The 19880-nt window shown below is 35.0% G+C and overlaps 2 protein-coding genes across 2 annotated transcripts; one reads left to right on the top strand and one right to left on the bottom strand.

Moving 5' to 3' along the window:
- Nucleotides 1-552: 552 nt before the first annotated feature.
- Nucleotides 553-7075, bottom strand: LOC144434768 (leucine carboxyl methyltransferase 1-like). Its single transcript, XM_078123251.1, has 9 exons — nucleotides 6963-7075; nucleotides 5663-5751; nucleotides 5245-5366; nucleotides 4340-4484; nucleotides 3768-3870; nucleotides 2945-3167; nucleotides 2684-2775; nucleotides 1548-1645; nucleotides 553-1073 (listed from the first exon to the last, which is right to left on the bottom strand). The coding sequence occupies exons 1-9, from the start codon at nucleotides 7013-7015 to the stop codon at nucleotides 1048-1050; spliced, it is 951 nt and encodes a 316-aa protein (XP_077979377.1). The 5' UTR covers nucleotides 7016-7075; the 3' UTR covers nucleotides 553-1047.
- A 264-nt stretch (nucleotides 7076-7339) lies between these two features.
- LOC144435421 (diacylglycerol kinase epsilon-like) lies at nucleotides 7340-17833 on the top strand. Its single transcript, XM_078124017.1, has 9 exons — nucleotides 7340-7410; nucleotides 7607-8348; nucleotides 10206-10349; nucleotides 11442-11587; nucleotides 13531-13585; nucleotides 14201-14389; nucleotides 14567-14697; nucleotides 15107-15218; nucleotides 15560-17833. The coding sequence occupies exons 1-9, from the start codon at nucleotides 7340-7342 to the stop codon at nucleotides 15701-15703; spliced, it is 1734 nt and encodes a 577-aa protein (XP_077980143.1). The 3' UTR covers nucleotides 15704-17833.
- Nucleotides 17834-19880: the final 2047 nt, after the last annotated feature.

Here is a 19880-nt window from a genome sequence, read left to right as displayed (position 1 = left end):
ACAATAAACTTTGGCAAAGATACAGTAACAAATTCGTTTAAACAAAACATTGTAAAATACACATGAAATTTCTCATTATTTACATACATAGTGGTAAATTATATTAAATGATATTCATAAAAATACCAAGATATCTATTGGATGTTCTAGATACATCAGTCATCTTCTCTGTGATCAAGGTTGTACAGTAAACATCAGTGATAATGCAGCAAGCATAGTCCTCGCATACAATCTATACATGTGCTTGGGTATTGACTGTGAAGCATTCTATGACCAAGTCCTAGATTATCAGTTCTATAGCTGGCAAGACTATCTTTGCTGAAACTACTTTGAGGTTTATATTTCACGGTATGTTTGTCCACTTTGTGAAAACAACACAGATATTGTTTCAATGGATTTTTACTTCAAGAACAAAATACTGTTACATTGACCATAAATGTAGTTACAAACTGTGTATTTGTGTGTGTGTGTGTGTGTGTGTGTATACATGTGTATGTCTGTGTCTCTGTGTATGCACATAAATGATCTTTATTTCATTATCTATTCCCATCTATGCCTACAATCATCTATACCATCTACTATGCATTGCATTGTATATACATGTAGTGTAGTGGTGAGACTGCCAAACTAAGCGTATGAAATAACAATACAACACTGGTAATCCAGTCTTCGGTTTGATAAGATAGACGTAAACTAAATCTTTCTTTCTTCAATGTGGTAGATTATACAAGTGGGTGATAGTGGTTCCTCTGTTGTGTGATTCTAATCACCCTGTGATCAAGATAGTGTAAATATTTGAAGTCCCAAAACAGCACTACAAGTTCACGGAAGTCTATATAAACTAGTTTTGAGAGACGGCTCCCTACTGAGAACCTCCATTCAATAGCTTATCACCATTGTATAAACATGTTGTGACAACAGTTTTAGTTTGGGTCTATTTATCAAACCAAAGGCTCAGCTCCCCGGGTAAGTAAATGGCATAGATTCAGAACGGCATCACCATAAATCAAGCCAAGCCAAAACAGTATGAATGTAGACCCAATCCAGTCAGTGGTAACCAATGGATGACAGTCCTGTATAAAAACAACAGTGTACAATGGGAAGCCATATCAGAAATAATGACCATATGATATATCAGCTAGAAATGACTACAAAGACAGATTGAATCTCTGACTAGCTTCACACCTCAGAGGGCTTTAGCCTAGGTACATCTGATGACAGATTCTATGAATTCATTACAATAGACAGTCATTATAAAATACACATAAAATACAAACAGCAGGAAGTTGATAAACCTTCCCTGTAGTATTTATCTGGGGACTGCAACTATGCAAATAATTAATGATTAAAATTCAAGTTCAGTGAAAAAAATATCAAAAGCATACACTAGTATATAATGTTTATCATCAATTTATCATACAGAATGCCAATGGTAACTTTTGACAGCCCTCCCCTCACCATCCCTTCCCCTCCTACAGTTCTAGTTCATCCAGAAACTCTAACCTTTTCCCTACCCCCTCCCCCTCAATCCCTGTTTATTGACTTACCTAGTTTGTCCTTATCCTTGTAAGCCCAACAAATACAGTAATGGTGTAGGAGTTGTTGTAACAGTTCTAGTTCATCCAGAAACTCTAACCTTTCTATCCTAAAATACAATTACATGGGATACTTGGTTCAATACTGACATTCTGTGGTTTATTACATGTAACGTTATAATAGCAGTTATCATTGGGATGACCAGTGTCACTATAGTTTTCTAAGTGGAAAATGTATGACTGGGATGTTTGTGGGGTGTATCTGATATATCTGTTATTATGAACACTGCTTTAAATAGATTTTAACCTAAGAAAGGTGATAGTGACTTGAGTCACAGTGAAGTAGATGTAGCTGTATTTCTCACTGCGCTGTCTAGAGAATAACTGATATATTCCATTATTTCAAGTTCAGTAGTTAATACATTTATCAAAAGTAGTACAAACCACAGAATTCCATTGTAAAAGTTGACTTACTGTTATATACTTTTATCTAAGACCTACTCTTTCTATATCTCTGCTAGACAATTAGATGTTATTCTCCATTATTTTTCTTCATTCAACCAAGGAAATTATGAGTGACCTAAGGGGGCTTTGTCACTACTTGTCTAGTGACTTGTAGTGACAGTCCTTAGGTCAAGAGTATTTTCCAGCTGAATGAAGAATGATATTGGAGAATAACATATTATACCACTGCCAGTAATATCAAAGAATAATCGAGGAAAGTAATGACAATTTTGAACGTTTTGACTCATAGTTTGAACACGGCAGAACCAATGACGTAGGCACACATTGTCGTGACAAAGACGCGCATTGTCGTCATTGTCGTGACATAGAACGACCAGAGTATATATTCCATACTTTTTGTTCAACTTGGCTCATGCATCCATGGTATAATTGCTTTTGTCATCAAGATCTTAATCCCAATCCAACAAGTGAACACTAGCAGTGAGAATTCTTTGACAGACAACACACATATCGTCTCTATTTCTGAACTACAGTTTCATTCATATACAAACTAATGATTTCCTACATTATATTCCATCAATTATTCATGTTGATCAAGGAGCACAAGTTGTCAAACGGTGTAAAATTTCATTGAAAATATATTAACACAGTACAGAAGTAAGTACAGAACTGCATGTTTTTACCTGTGAACATCAGCTGGTGGAAGACTATGATATACAGACATCATGTCCATTGCTTCTGCACCTTCCCAGCCTACAGAGGTAAATCTCGCTTTCTGTATAAGGAAAAACCATACCGTAAACTTGCCATTTTGAACTTTGACCTTTGCCGTTGAGTATGTTTGTGGTTCCAAGTAAAATAAATATTTCGTTTTAAATTCCATTTTTCGTGGGCCACATCTTCAAATTTAAATTACTTTTGATTTTTCACAATCTTTTTCTTACCTGAGTATCTATACTTGTACAAGCCTCCACACCAAGGAGTTCACAGTGACGACCTCGTAGGTTTTCTAGCATGACCTGTCCAAATTTGTCTATCATGTTGACTTGTTCATAATTAATGAAGAACGCAGTGTTGAAAGACTCGGCTATCATTTTCAAAAGTCCTGAGGATTTGTCTGTTGATAGGTATACTAGTACACATTCAGAAATGAATACTGTTGGCAGACTGGTAGGGTAAATAAAACAGAAGAATGGATTTAATTAGAAATACTCTCAGTGGCCGTTAATATTGACTACAACCATGCTACAACTACTCACTCTAGCAATGTACACCGCCAGAAAATAAAAAAAGCAATCGGGGGTGGGGGGGTGGGGGGTGGGTAAATTTTAATGCTCAACATTAAATTGAATTATTGTTTGTTTTCAGGTTTGACAGTCCATGTCATTGTGTGCGCCTTGAATCTCTTCATCTGTAGCTATCTATTTATAAAATTTGTTTTCAATATTTTTATCAGATGTAACATGAGTTTGGCTTCAATGTCTAAGCTGACCGTAATAACTGATAACAACATAGATATTTATACTCTCTGAATGCTGAATGCAACATTTCAGAACACAGCAGTTGAACTGTATGGCAATTTCCATTCCAACAAAATTACATGGATGCAAAGTTTGCTACTTTCATCTGTAAGAGTAATACAAAGGAAAATTGCAATTTAATGGTACAAATATAGTAGTAGTTGTTGGAATGGCAATATCCTGAAAAAATGCCATGATATTTTGCTTTGTATCAATACCCATCTCCGTAAATCTAGAGATAACTTACTTTGTATCAATACCTGCCTCTGTAAATCTGTTCTGTACATCTTGGAGGTTTCTCAAATCAACCGGCATAATGTGATATCTAGGTGAGTGCAATGCTGCATCCTCTGAAATCACAACATTAAATTTCGTTTTCTACTTTTGTACAGATTGACACTTTTTTCACACAAAGAGTAATGCTATGATCGACACATAACATCAAATTATAATAATTCAAATGTATATATACAATTGAATATGCCAAAACGTTACTCAAAATATGATTGGTTGACATTATTATTAAGACTATTTTTCAATCATCTTATGAAAATGTTTGGGGAAAGGATTAGCCCACGCCCACAACAGCTGATCTTTCAGTCTGTGAAACCAACCAACCAAACAGTCAGTCACTCAGTTAGTCAGTCAGTCACTCACAGTCAGTCAGTCAGTCAGTCAGTCACTCACTCACTCAGTCAGTCAGTCACAGTCAGTCAGTCAGTCAGTCAGTCAGTCAATCAGTCAATCATATCAATCAATCAATCAATCAATCAATCAATCAATCAATTAATCAATCAATCAAACAAACTGATAACATACCAATGATGAGTTTTGTCTTATCTCCATTACAAGTTTCTAGTAAGGGTTGTGATAGTTGTTTCCTGCTCTTAATGTAGTAACATTTCCTACAAGTAACAGCTCTGAAATCTAACTCTACATAGGACTGGGGTAGTAGATCTTCATCCTGTCAACAAACACACAAAATGATCCTCATTAAACAATCCTTCACATCCCTAATTTTTGTAGGTTAGTGGAATAATCCAGCCTACCTGTAGATGTGTAGGCCTAATGTTACTTCACTGCAGATCCATATAGGAGCAAAAATTCAAAAAATCAAACTGTCAGTTAGAAAAACTATAGTGCATGGAGGGGCTATGGGAAAGTGTTGTAGTGTCAGTCCTACACATCTGCAGGTAGGCTGGGAATAATCAATAACAAAATACAAATGGAATATACCAAAATGTTCTACAATAGGCCACTGCGGACTGCAAACAGAAAATTGAAAATACAGCACCCTCACTCAAATTGGGGGTATCATCACATCATAGTACTGTTCCTTAAGAGCTTTGTTCCTTGTATTCTGTAGAGAAGTGTAAATCAGGGATTTTTTTTGCATTGTTCAGACATCGAGGAAAGCAGCAGTGCTCTATGATTAACTGAGTAACCTAACCATGTATACCCCATAGTACACACAGACAGCAAGTAGAGCGCCACCATGGCAAATTTTGGAAAGCCTATAGGGATGATACTTGTAAGGGTCATGTACAGTGAAATAATACACACACATACACACAAAAACATTTATCATTTGGATCTTTTACCTTAACCTCCAAAACAGTGTATCAAAGCCAGCACCAAGACTTACAGCATGTCATTTGCATATTAATGACTTCATTTGCATGTCAAGTTAATTATATCAATTTGGTTTGTGTGGCTGTTCTTACCTTTAACCTCCAAAACAGTGTATCAAAGCCAGCACCAAGACTTACAACTTGACATTTCAACTCTGTCTTTCTAAGAAATTCTTCCAGTAAAAATTTGACACCATGTGTCCTGGCATAGTAACCTAGGAGAAGGAAGAACACCATGCTCAGATTCATTTAAACAACTGTCTTTGGAATGTGAAAAAAATTGAACAAGATAATTATTTGACATGATAACAATATTGAAAATTGTGAAGTTAGCATCAGATTCAACATCAAATTCAGTACCAGCATAAATAAGATGAAGTTATGAATAAACTTACAATAAAATTTTATTGATAAAAGTATGATACTATCATGAACTTTCCAATTTTCAGACTAAAATAAAGACAGAATTACAAATAAATGACAAAAGTCATTTGGTTGTTTTTTTATTTACCTCTGTTGATTTCTGGTGCCTTTCTTTCTGTTGATTTGATCAGATATTGTATATATGGGTCTCTCCAGTATCCCTGCTGTACAGCAAACCTATAGGGTATTGTAAAATATGGATACATATGTTAAATTATTATATGTATGTATGTATGTATGTATGTATGTATGTATGTATGTATGTATGTATGTATGTATGTATGTATGTATGTATGTATGTATGTATGTATGTATGTATGTATGTATGTATGTATGTATGTATGTATGTATGTATGTATGTATGTATGTATGCATGCATGCATGCATGCATGCATGCATGCATGCATGCATGCATGCATGCATGTATGTATGTATGTATGTATGTATGTATGTATGTATGTATGCATGCATGTATGCACGAGAAATGAAATAATATAGGTTTCCATTTGGTGTTTTAAGGTAAAATGGAAGCATTTGAAGAGTTCTGTGTGATTTATTTCTTGGGAAATGTTCAGCGACGAGAAATATCATGGCCCAGGATATATCACGGCCCAGGGTATCATGGCTGGTGGCACTAGCTGTTTCAGTGAGGAATGGCTAGTGCCACTGCGGTGGTAGTAGCCTCTCCAGTGAGGGCAGGCTACTGACACCAGGGTGGTACTAGACTTGACCTTTTTTTTTTATATGTAAAAAGTTGTTACATCATAATATTGTTGTACTGTTGTATCATAATATTAATTATACTGTTACATAAAAACCTATGTAAAGATAGTGCTTGCAATGCCTAGCTGTACAATTTATACTGATACTAATGTTGGTTTTTATATAACGCTTTCCCACTTGTGCTCAAAGTACTTTACAATTATTATCCCTTGGCACGAATCTATTAGCAGCAAAACGGTCCTTTATACTTCCTCAACTCCCTCTGGAGCATACAATCCATTACAGCCTTTATAAGCGCACAGGATTAAAGCATTCACATTGCAACATCTATCCTACCAGGTCCCCAATTATACAGCTTGGTTGACTGAGGCACAGTCGTTTATTTGCATTACAATCATAGCTGGCCATATACTAGTATATGGCAAAATAATAATTGTTTACTGCACAGATAACTAGTGTTAGTTATCTGTGTTTACTGATACTAGTCTATTAATATTTCACATACATACATCCGGCATATGTGTCACTATCAATGTATGATAAAACTTGTTAATCATATCAACAATGCACTGTATGTAGCCGGTTTCACTTCAACGTTGGGCAATATTGAACAAGTTCCGGTTGGACACGTTGAATGGCAAATTTCATTTTGTGTAGGTCATTACCTTTTACAAGACGCTGCGTCGTCATTTGTTAACTGGACGGCCTCGTCACCCATATTATTTTTAGTTGATGACGCACACACGACACGATCACCTCATCCAGCCAGAGACCATTTTGTATTTCGACGTCTGGTTCAGGCACCCTAGCTGCATGAAATTAAGTCATTTGTAATTACCATAAATGATGGCTAAATCTGGTAATTTTAACAAAAAAGGGGCAATTTCCATGTAAATACGCCCACATTTATTATAAAAATAAATTGCCATAGGTTTGAATAGATTGATAGAGACTTTCAGGTCTTTAATACAATAGTTGTTCAACATAGTTACGATTACGTTACAAATATTTGAAAAGCTAGGGTTATCGGGACATCCCTAACATGGCGGAGGCGGATGATACAACTGACACTGACGCTGTGGTTGATAAGAAGGATCACCTCGCTGAACGAAGGTAGGCCCTAGCGACAATCTCTGTGACGATTGTAATTGTTTACTTTGGCGGTTGACCAAAGGATCAAAAAGTTATCTCATGTCTCAGAATTTTTCATTCAAAATCAACATGTGATAACCCTATATCATCTACGTAAATAGACGACGAAATCTATAAATATCAATCATTCACTCAACCTCGTTGTCCTGTATTTCAGCGTATCGTTACCTTGGAAAGCCTCTGAAGGTGTCAAAATGCCAGACCAGGTGTGGGAAGGACACTCGTACTATGTCACCCTCCTGGTGATAATTCTATTGTTTCTATTATGGACTTTAATCAAATTATGTCGGCGTAGAAGACGACACTACGATCTCCCAGTGAGGGACTTCACCAAAGGACATAGGTGGGTGATAATGGATGAATTCCCTGACCCAACGTACTGCAGTGTCTGCGAATCTCCGATGATACACGGCGGAGTCTGTGACTCTTGCCACGTGTGTGCAGACGACGTTTGCCTACGCACAGCCGATCGACTTTTTGCCTGCAAAGTTCTAACTTTATCGAATACAGCAAATTCAATGAAACACCACTGGGTGAGAGGAAATTTGCCAATCCACAGTATGTGTGATATTTGTGGAACTGAATGTGGTTTACAGCCACGACTGTGTGACCGCATTTGTGTATGGTGTCAACGCACAGTACACGACAACTGCTTGTATGTTATAAAATCTGCCGACTGTGATTTTGGCAAATATAGTAATTTGATTATACCTCCATATAGTCTGACTTTAAAGTTAGTAGGATGGAAAGGGCGAAGACATTGGAGTGTGGCTGGTGTAAACCAACCACCAGATGATAGGAACTGGAAACCACTACTGGTGTTCTCTAACAGAAAAAGTGGAAATGGTGAAGGGGAACAAATCCTTAGTGCATTCAGATCATTATTAAACCCAGCACAGGTTGGTTGTTATAGATAAATTAACAGAATTAAGGAAACATTAACACCATGAAATTGAAGAAAATTAACAAAAAAACACATGGGTTTTATATGGTATCATATGGGCTAATGGGGTGTATGATGGAGGGGAGAAGCCCATCGTAGACCTGGTAGCATATAAATCCAGAGCCATCATAATTCTTGTCTTTATTGATGGAATATTTCCAGCAAATCAGGGTTAAAATAAAAGGTTTTACCTAGGTTTGTTGAAAGTCAAAAAAAAAAAAGAAAAAGAAAAAGCTACAAATGTCTGACTCTTTTGGTCATTTTATTTTTTCAAATTCTCAAGTGTGTTTCCTGAATCACAATCTGATCATGCTGATAGAACTCTAACCTTCACTTACATTGTAAACTCATTTACATATAACAGGATATGCATTGTTATGTAGATGAGTTATTGTCTCATTACACTAGCAAACATTGATGAAATATCACACTGTGAGAAAAACTAGAAAATTAGCATACGACTTGGAGAATTAGAGAGTGCTGTCAATAGTATAAAACTGTGAAACAGACAGTTTGGTATACTGTGAAGCTTTTCTAATGGTTCATTCTGATTTATAAAAAACAACTAAATCTGGGCTTTGCATAGATATACATATTTTTGTTAGGTAAAAACTGAGATATGGCATAACAACTCAAATAAAACAAAATGCTTCATAAACTCATGTTTTTAAGTATAACCACAACTCGAATACAGACTGTCAAGTCACTTGATATGATTAGCACTGGACAGACATCATTGACAGCGATGAATCTCACAAATCTCACATAGCACTGTTTCGTGAACACAACTTTGCTAATATTTTTCTAATCTATTCTGCCAAATTGGCAAATACCCCAGGACAAAACTTCTGTTTAGTATGTAGATGGAAAATGTGATATGTTTTATAGTAAGTTTGAGTTTGCTGTAGTTGGGGTATGTTTTGTGATCAGTGGGACACTATTGAGGACTTCATATCTACTTGACATTTGATGATGGTTGTCCAGTAGAATTGACAATAGGAGATTAGAAGACATAAATCATACCAGCACTCACTGGAATACCTAGTATCACACTCACATGCTTCTTTCTGGTGGCTTAATTTAGAAAAAATACCCAAAGCTGAGCTGAGGTGAGCTAAATAGTGTAGTGCTATTCTTCATCAAATCTTAAGATCTCCCTTTAGAGCAATTTGATTAAAATCCTATGTAGATGTTGGTTAATCGTTCATTGTCATTTTACATCAGTATTTTTGCTTGAATTGACCTTCGTATTACATGTTTATGTTTTTGTAAAATAACAATGAACGATTAGCCACATCTACATGGGATTTTTAATTTTTAATCAGATTGTCTTTAGAGATGATTCAATACCATGTTGGCATCCAGACTAAGATAAATATGGCTGTAGAAGATCAGTGGATATATCTAAACAGTTATAGTGATGTAGAAGATTTGTATTCATTATTTAACTGTATTCTGGTAGCTATGACATGAATAAAGAACAGTTGTATTCTAGGGGTGCTAGTACTGCTACACATCATATGTGGAGAAGACTAAATGAAAATGTTAACACAGTTGCATAGTTAATGACTGTAGTCTAAGTCTAAGGGATGAACAATAAAGCTCATTTGTCATAAAGTTTCCATGGTTTAGGTGAAAGATATACCTAACTTGTAGCTTAGAGTTGGGCACTAGACACTTATGACATCAATGAATAATTAATTATGGTAATCAATATGAAAACTATATTAATGTAAAAATCATCTGAACACTTTCAACTGTCACAATGTTTATTTTTTTTTTTACTTTTTTTTTTTTTTAAATGAATTTACAGGTAATAGATTTATATGAAGTACCTCCAGAGAGTGCATTGGGGCTTTGTAATTTTCTACCACATAGAACATGTACAATTCTGGTATGTGGAGGGGATGGAAGTATTGGATGGGTACTGAGTGCAATTGATAAAATGCAGCTAGAGGTAAGTTACATGTAATACTATTCTGTGAACCATCAGACCCACAATAACAAGGATTTACAATGAGACTCAAGTCAGACATTATCTTAACTACCAGTGAATAAAATTGATGAACAAAAGTGAGTGTGTTTCTATTGTGCTCATCCATAAACAATTCTCGGCAAAAAGGGAGTGGCAAAATTTCTTGTTTATAATTTATTAGTGAAATAATTCATATTGACTTTAATAGAGAAACACATTTAGAAAGTTGTCGATAAATGGCAGGGTACTGTAATTTGTTACAACTGCCGACATCAGAACCATGGACGAAGGGAACCTGCTACTAGTGTTAAAAACAGGGAAAGTAAACAAATGAATTGGGTTAATAACTCTGAACAGCAGAGACCTGTATTATACACCATGGTTTTATAAGAACGGTTTCATGGCCTCATTGTGTGTACATGAACTATTATATAACTATTATGTTCTGGCCATAGAATTGTTCTTATCAAATGATGGAATGTAATACAAGTCTCTGCACTTCCAACATGCTGTGCCAAGTGTTATTAATCAAATTCAGTTGTTTACTGTCCCTGTTTGTAACATGCTCCATTTATCCATGGTCTGCTATCGGCAGTTGTATCAATGAGCATTCAAAAACTGCCAGGAATAACACACCAGGGTTTCACATTATTCTAGTCTCCTACCTTGCAATGTAATACTCTCACTGATCATGTTTATATTGAGTGGGTGTGACTGGACTCAATCCATTATTTATCTTCACTCAATATACACAGAGGGATAGCAACAAATAGACACACTAAAATGGAATTTCAGTATGGTTGATCTGAGTAGAATAACAGATATCACCATATCCAATTACCTTATGATGATTGCCAACTAGATTATGGCTGACCTTGTCGCTGTTTCCAACAATTTGTGTGCATATTTGATGTTTTTGAGAAGGGGAGGGGACAATATTTATTTCATATGAGCAAGTTCCTACTTTACCACTACTAGGTAATTGGATTTCTAATGAGCAGACGTTATTAATGTGAAGATTTCAGGAAGGAATGGCATAAGTTTACAGGACTATATTTTTATTTTATTTTACAGACACCACCAAATGTTGGTATTTTACCGCTTGGTACAGGTAATGATTTAGCTAGAGTGATGGGATGGGGCGAAGGCTATGCAGGAGAGGAAGAAATGGAAGACTGGTTAGATTTCATTTGTAAAGCCAAAATTACTACATTAGATAGGTGAGGTGCTAACTATTTGTGATATACTAACACATCACTGCTGTATTTAGTCAATGATGATTATGCTACATAAGAAACTGTACATGTTTATTTTTATTGTCCTTTGCACGAATTTGGATCTGTGTTTATAATACAGTACTTCAGAAATGTTTCTTCTTTTATAAAGAGTGAGATATTTCATATTTGCCATAAATATATATGATATATGTAACAATCCTATCCCCATGTCAGTCAAATAGAGACCTACCAACTCAAACCTCAAACATTAGAATATGGTTCAAGACTCTTTGTAATGATGTATACATCATGTAGTGTGGTGAATGCACTAGGAAAAGGATTGCCATAAACTCCACTATGCATATATTGTAATCTATACATGCTTACTCATGTCATATCACACACACAAAGGAAACACCACATGTTATCATTACCATTTATAGATTGTTTGCTATTAAAAATTGTCATCGGTCAAATTGTACAATATCTTTTTCAAATAATGCTATGACAGAACCGTATGATGCATGAGTGCAAATGTGGTGTACTCAGGGTATTTGCACTAGTGCTTGCAGTGTTTTCTGCAGCAGTACTTTCACAAACGTAGCACATGAAAGTGCAGCAGAAAACACTGCAAGCACGAGTGCAAATACCCCTGAGTACCCACACTGGCACTCACATGACATGGGGTTCTATAATTATTACATATGTTTATCCAAAACAACAAATTTCTGTAAAAATGACACTGAGATCACACACTTTTGTGTAGAATGAACAATTACATCCTCATTTGCATAAATTTGCATGTAGGTATGCAAAAAAAATAATAATAATGTTTTCGGTATTGCACTACAGTGCAAATACCACTAGTATGTGCATACACCAGTGCAATTAATCTCAGGTACATATGTATAGTTTGTAAACACCAGGTTGAAGTCATGTGAGGAGATAAAATGATATAATACTGGTACTGAATTCTAATTACTAAAATGGGTCATTTTTGTTTAGAATAAGTTTTCTATCAGATTGCACACATTGCTTACATATAAGATAGTTCAACATATGTTGTGTTTGGGGATTTTTCTGTATTTACTTAGTAGTATGATAAATTACTAAATTGATTACATTACTAGTATAGTTATCAATATTTAGGTATCAGTTGTTGAATTCTGGTAACAGATGGACAGTTATGGTCTACTTTTTGGTACATAACCACTCCGTTGAAATTTGTGTGGGAATGGAAATAATTGTACTGAGTACAATAGTACTTTGCATTTTTTGTCAGTTTTGTAAAATCATAAAATTTATGGTCTTGTAGTGAAATATTTTAGGGATGACTGAGAGATCATTTTGGTGTAGTGTAGATTCAGTTTTGCACTAAAAGTTTATTTTCTGAGTGGATATGCATTGTTTATTAAGCAAGTCAATATAGATATTATTCTGTGTTGTCTTGTCATGAACTAAATTCTCCCAAAAAACTAGACTTTGTATACTTAAGACAAAACAACTTTGTGTGTTTCTTATAACCTAACCAACCCTAGTGTAAGCCGCTGACTGGGACCCTGAACATTTTTTAAACATTTCAAACAAAAAGATAGGAAATTCTTTGAATTCTTGACATTCATGCACATCTGTTTTCTTTCACCAGTGATGCCATGAATACACGTTTCATCAAACTATCACAGGGGTATTCTGACTGACATTTTGTTTGGGTTTGGGTCGAAGCAATATTTTCAAAAATAAAAACAATTAAAATGATAAAATAAAATAAAATAAAATCCTGACCTGTGTACCCTACTCTCTGAGGCCATGTTATCGGAAACACACAATTATTTTTGTTGTTGCCTAAAACTGTGTGTTGTCATGTCCTATTATGACTTGTGAATACATGTATAAATGATATGACCATCTTGTGTATTGATTAGTTTTCCATTTTGTCTCCTTGTCAGGTGGACAATTAATGTTGTGAATAACAGAAAATTTGGTTTCCGGAAATCTAGCAAGGTATGGCTAATTAATAAATGTACATAATGATTTGTAGTCATGTCAGGAGACAGTGTGGAATGTGATATGAATTGTAAATTTTGAGAGTTTAAAAAAACATAATACTGATTCAGTGAACAAAACCAGTGTCAAGTTTCATAAAACTGTATCGCAATGTGGATTGGAGGGAACAGTGCCCCCAGTGTTGAAATCATGAAATTAGACATTTTCAACAGACGTGGCAAAATGGGCTATTTGTACCAATGTCCATGTGACTTGGCAAAAGAAAGAGATTAACATAAATAGTCAGTACAATTAGGGTATGACCAATAGAGCGTTTAAATTATGAAGTACAGAAAATGAATACAAAATCACACAGTTGAAAGAAAAATGGGACATAATATTAAAAACAAACCATGTCAAATGGCTTAAAGGGACATTTATCTTATCAAAGAATAACTGGAAATATGTGCAAAAGTGCAAATCTTTCCAAGTTTAATATTTTCCATTTACTACAATGCACTGGTTGTATTTTTTCTTTCAAAGTATGACAGTTACTTAGAAACACAAATGTACTTGACCAGTTTATCTAAGCTACCAATACACATATCGCTCTTTGATCTTGTTTCACTTCAGATGCTGGCTATGAGTAATTATTTCTCCCTTGGTTGTGATGCATCGATAGCCCTCAAATTTCACCGACAAAGAGAAAGTCGGCCATCTTGGTTCAAGAATCGTCTTACCAATAAGATCTGGTACTTCTTTTTTGGAGCCAGAGATTTAATACTTGAACAAGAATGCAAGTATCTTCACAGGAAAATCACAGTAAGTATACCTTTCCAATATCACTACATTAAATAATATTGCGAGAATGAATGTTCATGGACTCCAGGTTCATACTTATTTATGAAAATTTCTACTCGCAGAGTCAAAGAATTTGTTGGAAGTGAACACCTGACATTGTTTTTATATATCCTGAGTTCATTACTGTGCATTTTACAGGTCGAATTGGATGGTAAATTGATTGATTTACCAGAGTTAGAAGGCATTGTGGTACTCAATATTAACAGTTGGGGTGCTGGATGTCCACTGTGGACTGGTACTAGTAGTGGTAACAATATACCAAAAGTTGGGTAAGTGAACACAGACAAGTATATACATAATGGGTACATTATAAATGCATAGTAATATCAGTCGTGTTGTGATACTACAATATAAGGCTTTTTATGTCTAAAGTTGTTTAAAGGCATACAAAAAGAGTTGCCCAAAGCTAAAAATGCAAACTAATGTGATGGTTATTATTCACCACGCCAAATCACATAACTTTGACCTTTGACCTTTGACCTTTGGGTAGGGATACTAAATACACATACTTAAATTCTCAGAGGTTAATATTTTGGTACACATATCTATCAATAGTTTGATCAGTGCCAATGTAATACATAGTGTGTGTTGTTCTTTCATCCTACTAGAGGTACCTTGGTACATGTATTTTAGACCAAAGCTATGTATTTAGTTTGTGTTGTTCTTGCATCTGACCAGGTATAATGACGGTATCCTGGAAGTAGTGGGATTGAGTTCATCCTTCCACATGGCACAGCTACATGTAGGATTAGCAGATCCGGTCAGATTGGGGCAGGCAAGACAAGTCAAGGTACGTAAAATATAGCATTACAACACTTTTTTCTCATTTCTCAAGAGGATCCTGTACCTATTTTTCAAGTTGTAATTAAATAAGTTTTTGTGTGTATGTCTTCAGATTTCACTTATGTTTTATTTCGTTTAAATTTGCTTTACATGTGAAACATACTAGGTATAAGCATGTTATGTCTCCAGTTATTGACTATGATTGAATAGCACCATGCAGGTCAATGTATGAATTTCTTTTGTTTTTATTTTGATTAGCAAACTGTAATGCACCTGGAGCATTTGCATAAAACCATTTCTTCATACCCTTTATCAGTTCATTAAGTGTTTTTTATGGTAATGTTTCAGATCACCTTGAGAGGGTCCAAGATGCCTATGCAGGTTGATGGAGAGCCTTGGGAACAAGTACCTTGTGTTATAAACATCAAACATCGTAATCAAGCATTGATGTTAGTTAAAGCAGACCCAGAAAAACATAGTCCCAGTAAATAGTCAGGTGAACTGATAGGATAGAGTAGTTGCCACGTAAAGGTAGGTAGATAGGAAAAAACAAAGTAAAGTGTAGTATATAAGTTGAGGGCGCCTTTCATAAGTGGCCTGGCCCTGACACTTGGAACAAAGTACATGGAGAAACAAAGTAACATGCAGTGATGATGTTGATGGCGCTTGATTGATCTCCATGTCACTGGTCCCAGAGTGCAATATCAATTTAAAAACAAACAAAAAAAACTTTGTCAAACAAGAGTACAGGAAAACGTTTTTACCTAGAGATGGTATAGATTTAGGTGTAGGTTTAGAGTTTAGGTTGTCTATTGTCAGCTGCTCTGTGTCCAATGTCCCCTAAGAATGCTGTAGAACCTTGCTGTCTTATGTTAATTAGCAAGACAGACTATACCAAAGTCGCCTTCAAACATTATAACCTTGCTGGAGTAAAGTAGTATTTGGCATCTATTATCACAGTATTTACTGATTGTGATAAATGGGATGTCCATTTCATGACAAGTTGGTTACATTTACAAATCATTTAATGACACTGTCTTAATGTGTACATTATACAGTTCAAGGGTAAAGTGTTGATTTTAAGGTTTCCAATCGTTAATGCCAACATAGTAACTTATTTTCAGGACTATTTTGCCGAACAGAAGTGGCGTTATGTATCATTTGTCATGTCTTGTTATACCTACCTTAAAAATGAATGTCTAGCTGATAGCATTATACGCGTTTAACTTGAACGGTTAAGTTATGAAATAACCGATACATGCTTTGCCAAATTTATTAAAATGATATCACATCGAAGAAAGTTATCACGTTGCAAGGCAAATCTATGAGCAAATGTATATATAATTAAATGTTTAATGTTTTGCCGCTTGCATGTATATTGTTCATTCACAATTCCGAAGGTCAGTCACATCAACACAGACTGACAAGGGCACATTTTACTAGTGAATCAGAGGAACTCACTGTCTTGTGATGTTTGATTTTCAATGACCTCTGACCTTTTTCAAAGTTTCAGATCTTTTTTTCCCCTGATTGTCAAAAGTTTCTCAGTAGGAGAATATTTGCTATACTTCATATGTAATGACAAGAATTGTCTTCTTTTTTCATTTCTCCCAAAATGTTTATTAATTCTCAACTTTGGTGTAGAAGAACCAATCTACTCTCAGACTTAAAAAGATATCACTCACTATGCACGTTGATTAATACAGACATCTAAAAAAAACAAACAAAAAAAACTCACTTCTTTTCTATATTTTATGAAAAGTACCTTTTTTACTGTTGATCAGTAAACAATCCAAACTACAAAAAACAAAAATTACAAAGAAAATTTATTGTCAGGGGTACTAAATCCTTGATTATTCAAAATTATTCTGCCACATGTATACAAACGTTACTCATGTGTAAAAACTACTACCTGTTGTGAAGAAGACTGGCAGGTTTCTGTCACTAGAGGGCGCACTACTTAAGCAGCAGGTTTCTCTCCATTGTGTATCAAGGCTGTTAGGTTGATGACCTTCAAGATTCGTCAAAGAACTTTGAGACCTTAGCACCACCAATCAACCTTTTAAGTCCAAAATAAGTAAAACTGACCTTTTAGATACAGAACAATCAGTTGTGAGTTTACAAACAGGAAGTTGAAAAGTACACACCTATTGTCAAAATTGTTTTCACTTGTCAGAGGTCGATATCTATCTATTACAAAAACAAGTTTACAAATTCATTTTTGATCAAAGTTTTTGTTCAATTTTTTTTTTATTAAGAATCAATGTATTGAGTAACATGATTTTAGTCCGCAGTGAATTGGGAAATTTGTAAAATGCTGAAGAAAAATGATAAATTTAGTAATGAATATTTGAAATGTGAGAAATATAAGTATCGGTGTCACTATGCAGAGATAGAGTAACTTGTGCCAAGCTGTGTTGACTAGATTTTTTAAATGAGTCATATCAAGAGGAACAGTATAGATATCATTGCAGTGATCAATTTCAATCAAATCTTGACACAACTTTTTAATTAGCACAAGTACAGAGTATTACAGTGGTCATATGGATGAGGATTGGGTCTTTATTGTGGATTTTTCATTTATAAAGCAATTTTATCATGGCTTCCTACTTGAAAAATCAATGTGAAACAACATTGACAAAGTCTGTATGTACAATAACAAACTTTTAACACATTTTTTTTTTAAGCTTTCTGCAATGTATTGAGTTGTAAACGCAGACTTTGTCAATGTTGTTTCACATTGATATTTCAATTAGGAAGCCATGATGAAATTGTTTTATAAATTAAAAATCCAAAATAAATATCCAATCCTCATCCATATGACCACTTTAAACTTCATTCTCTGCTTTCACACCCATCCAAGTCGTAGTACTAGTGAGTCTATAGTTAGTATAATACTCAATGATTTGCATGTAACCATTATGTTCATACACAATGACAGATGATCACACTGCAAATAGGCAGAAGCTATACTTCACAAAAATGCAAACGAACTTTATTTTCGAGAAAAAGAAATTGATGAAATATTCTAACCTTGCACTAGAATTGTCAACCTTGCTGCCAATAGCACTGTGAAAATATTATGCTGCAAATCTAGAAAGCTTGTCTACATAGCTGGATCTGTGAATCTGCTACACTTGTTCTATCCAGATAGAAAACTATTCAGCTGGACTGTCTATGTTATTGCTGGATCTGTGAATCTGCTACAGTTGTTCTGTCCAGATAGAATGCTACTCAGCTAGACCGTCTGCATAGCTGTATCTGTGAATCTGCTACAGTTGTTCTGTCCAGATAGAATGCTACTCAGCTAGACCGTCTGCATAGCTGTATCTGTGAATCTGCTACACTTGTTCTGTCCAGATAGAATGCTACTCAGCTAGACTGTCTACATAGCTGTGTCGGTGAATCTGCTGTGCTTGTTCTATCCAGATAGAAAACTATTCAGCTGGACTGTCTTTATTATTGCTGGATCTGTGAATCTGCTACACTTGTTCTGTCCAGATATGAAAGCAGTGCCTAGTTCCCGAAAATTAAAGAAAACTTTATCCACCTTGCAAGAAATGTACACAAACATCTTACATAACCTTGATGTAAAGAGAAATGTAATCATTATTTTTCTGTTTGTGCATATCATGTCAAATGTTTATATATACTTCTGTCTTTAGTTGTTATGGTAACATCATTGTGTATAAAAGTCAAGAGAGAAAAGTGATATGTTTGCTATTTTGTGTAGCATATTTATTCTGTATTTTGACTGTACAGAAATGTATACCTTACTGGATTATTTATAGTATTATATTGCTATATGCATAAACAACTCTTTAGAAGCAAACATGTGAATAAATGTTGAAACTGGATTATTGGTTTGATTTATGGGAGTATATGTTTATGTTTTTCCATATTCAATATTAGTTAATCATTTAGTCAAAACAAAGTCACAGGATGACAGTTACTATGTGCATGATATTGCAGTGTTGTATCATTCTCGCAAGCCAGAACACACATTTCTGCTGAAGCAACGAAATATGGACCTCTTGGTGGGTGCATTTTGAACATTGCCATAAAAGAGACATGTGGTTTACAAATGTTGTGTTGTAAAACTATCAGTCTCTCTGTGCCAGTGGTGAAACGCGTGTTGCTATGGAAACAGAAAAATCAGTGTGGTTCAGGAGAATGCCATATCTGTACAAGTAGAAGATGACTATTGTCTTTATGATACCCAAAACAAAAAATTGAAACATTCGTCATTAGCATTAACATGCAGGGCTCGAAATGAACTTCTTTCTTTGTAGTCTTAGTTGACTACAATTTCAGAAATTGGTAGTCCAAGGATGGTGACCAATAGTCCTATATTATTTCCTGAACTGAAAACAGGGTTCCTCTATTGGAAATATCTATGTTATTGGAATATTTTCAACTCCGTAAATCTTCCATCCTTTAAATCATTGCATAATCTGTGGTAGCCTGAGCAGGCTACCAGCTGCAAAGTATGGTAGCCCCATGACAGGAATTGGTAGTCTGTGGACATGGGACTACTGTTAATTTGGAGCCCTGACATGGTAAGGAGTACTTAAAGGAGTAAACACACCAACATATCTATCAGACTAACATCAGTAGAGAATGTAGTATAGTACAATGTACAAGATCTATCAAGTGCATGTGTATAAAA

Source organism: Glandiceps talaboti, chromosome 5 (genome assembly GCF_964340395.1).
Source record: "Glandiceps talaboti chromosome 5, keGlaTala1.1, whole genome shotgun sequence".
Taxonomy (NCBI): Eukaryota; Metazoa; Hemichordata; class Enteropneusta; family Spengelidae; genus Glandiceps; species Glandiceps talaboti.
Note: the sequence above shows the minus strand (reverse complement) of the source record. Positions and strands in the feature narration are given on the sequence as shown.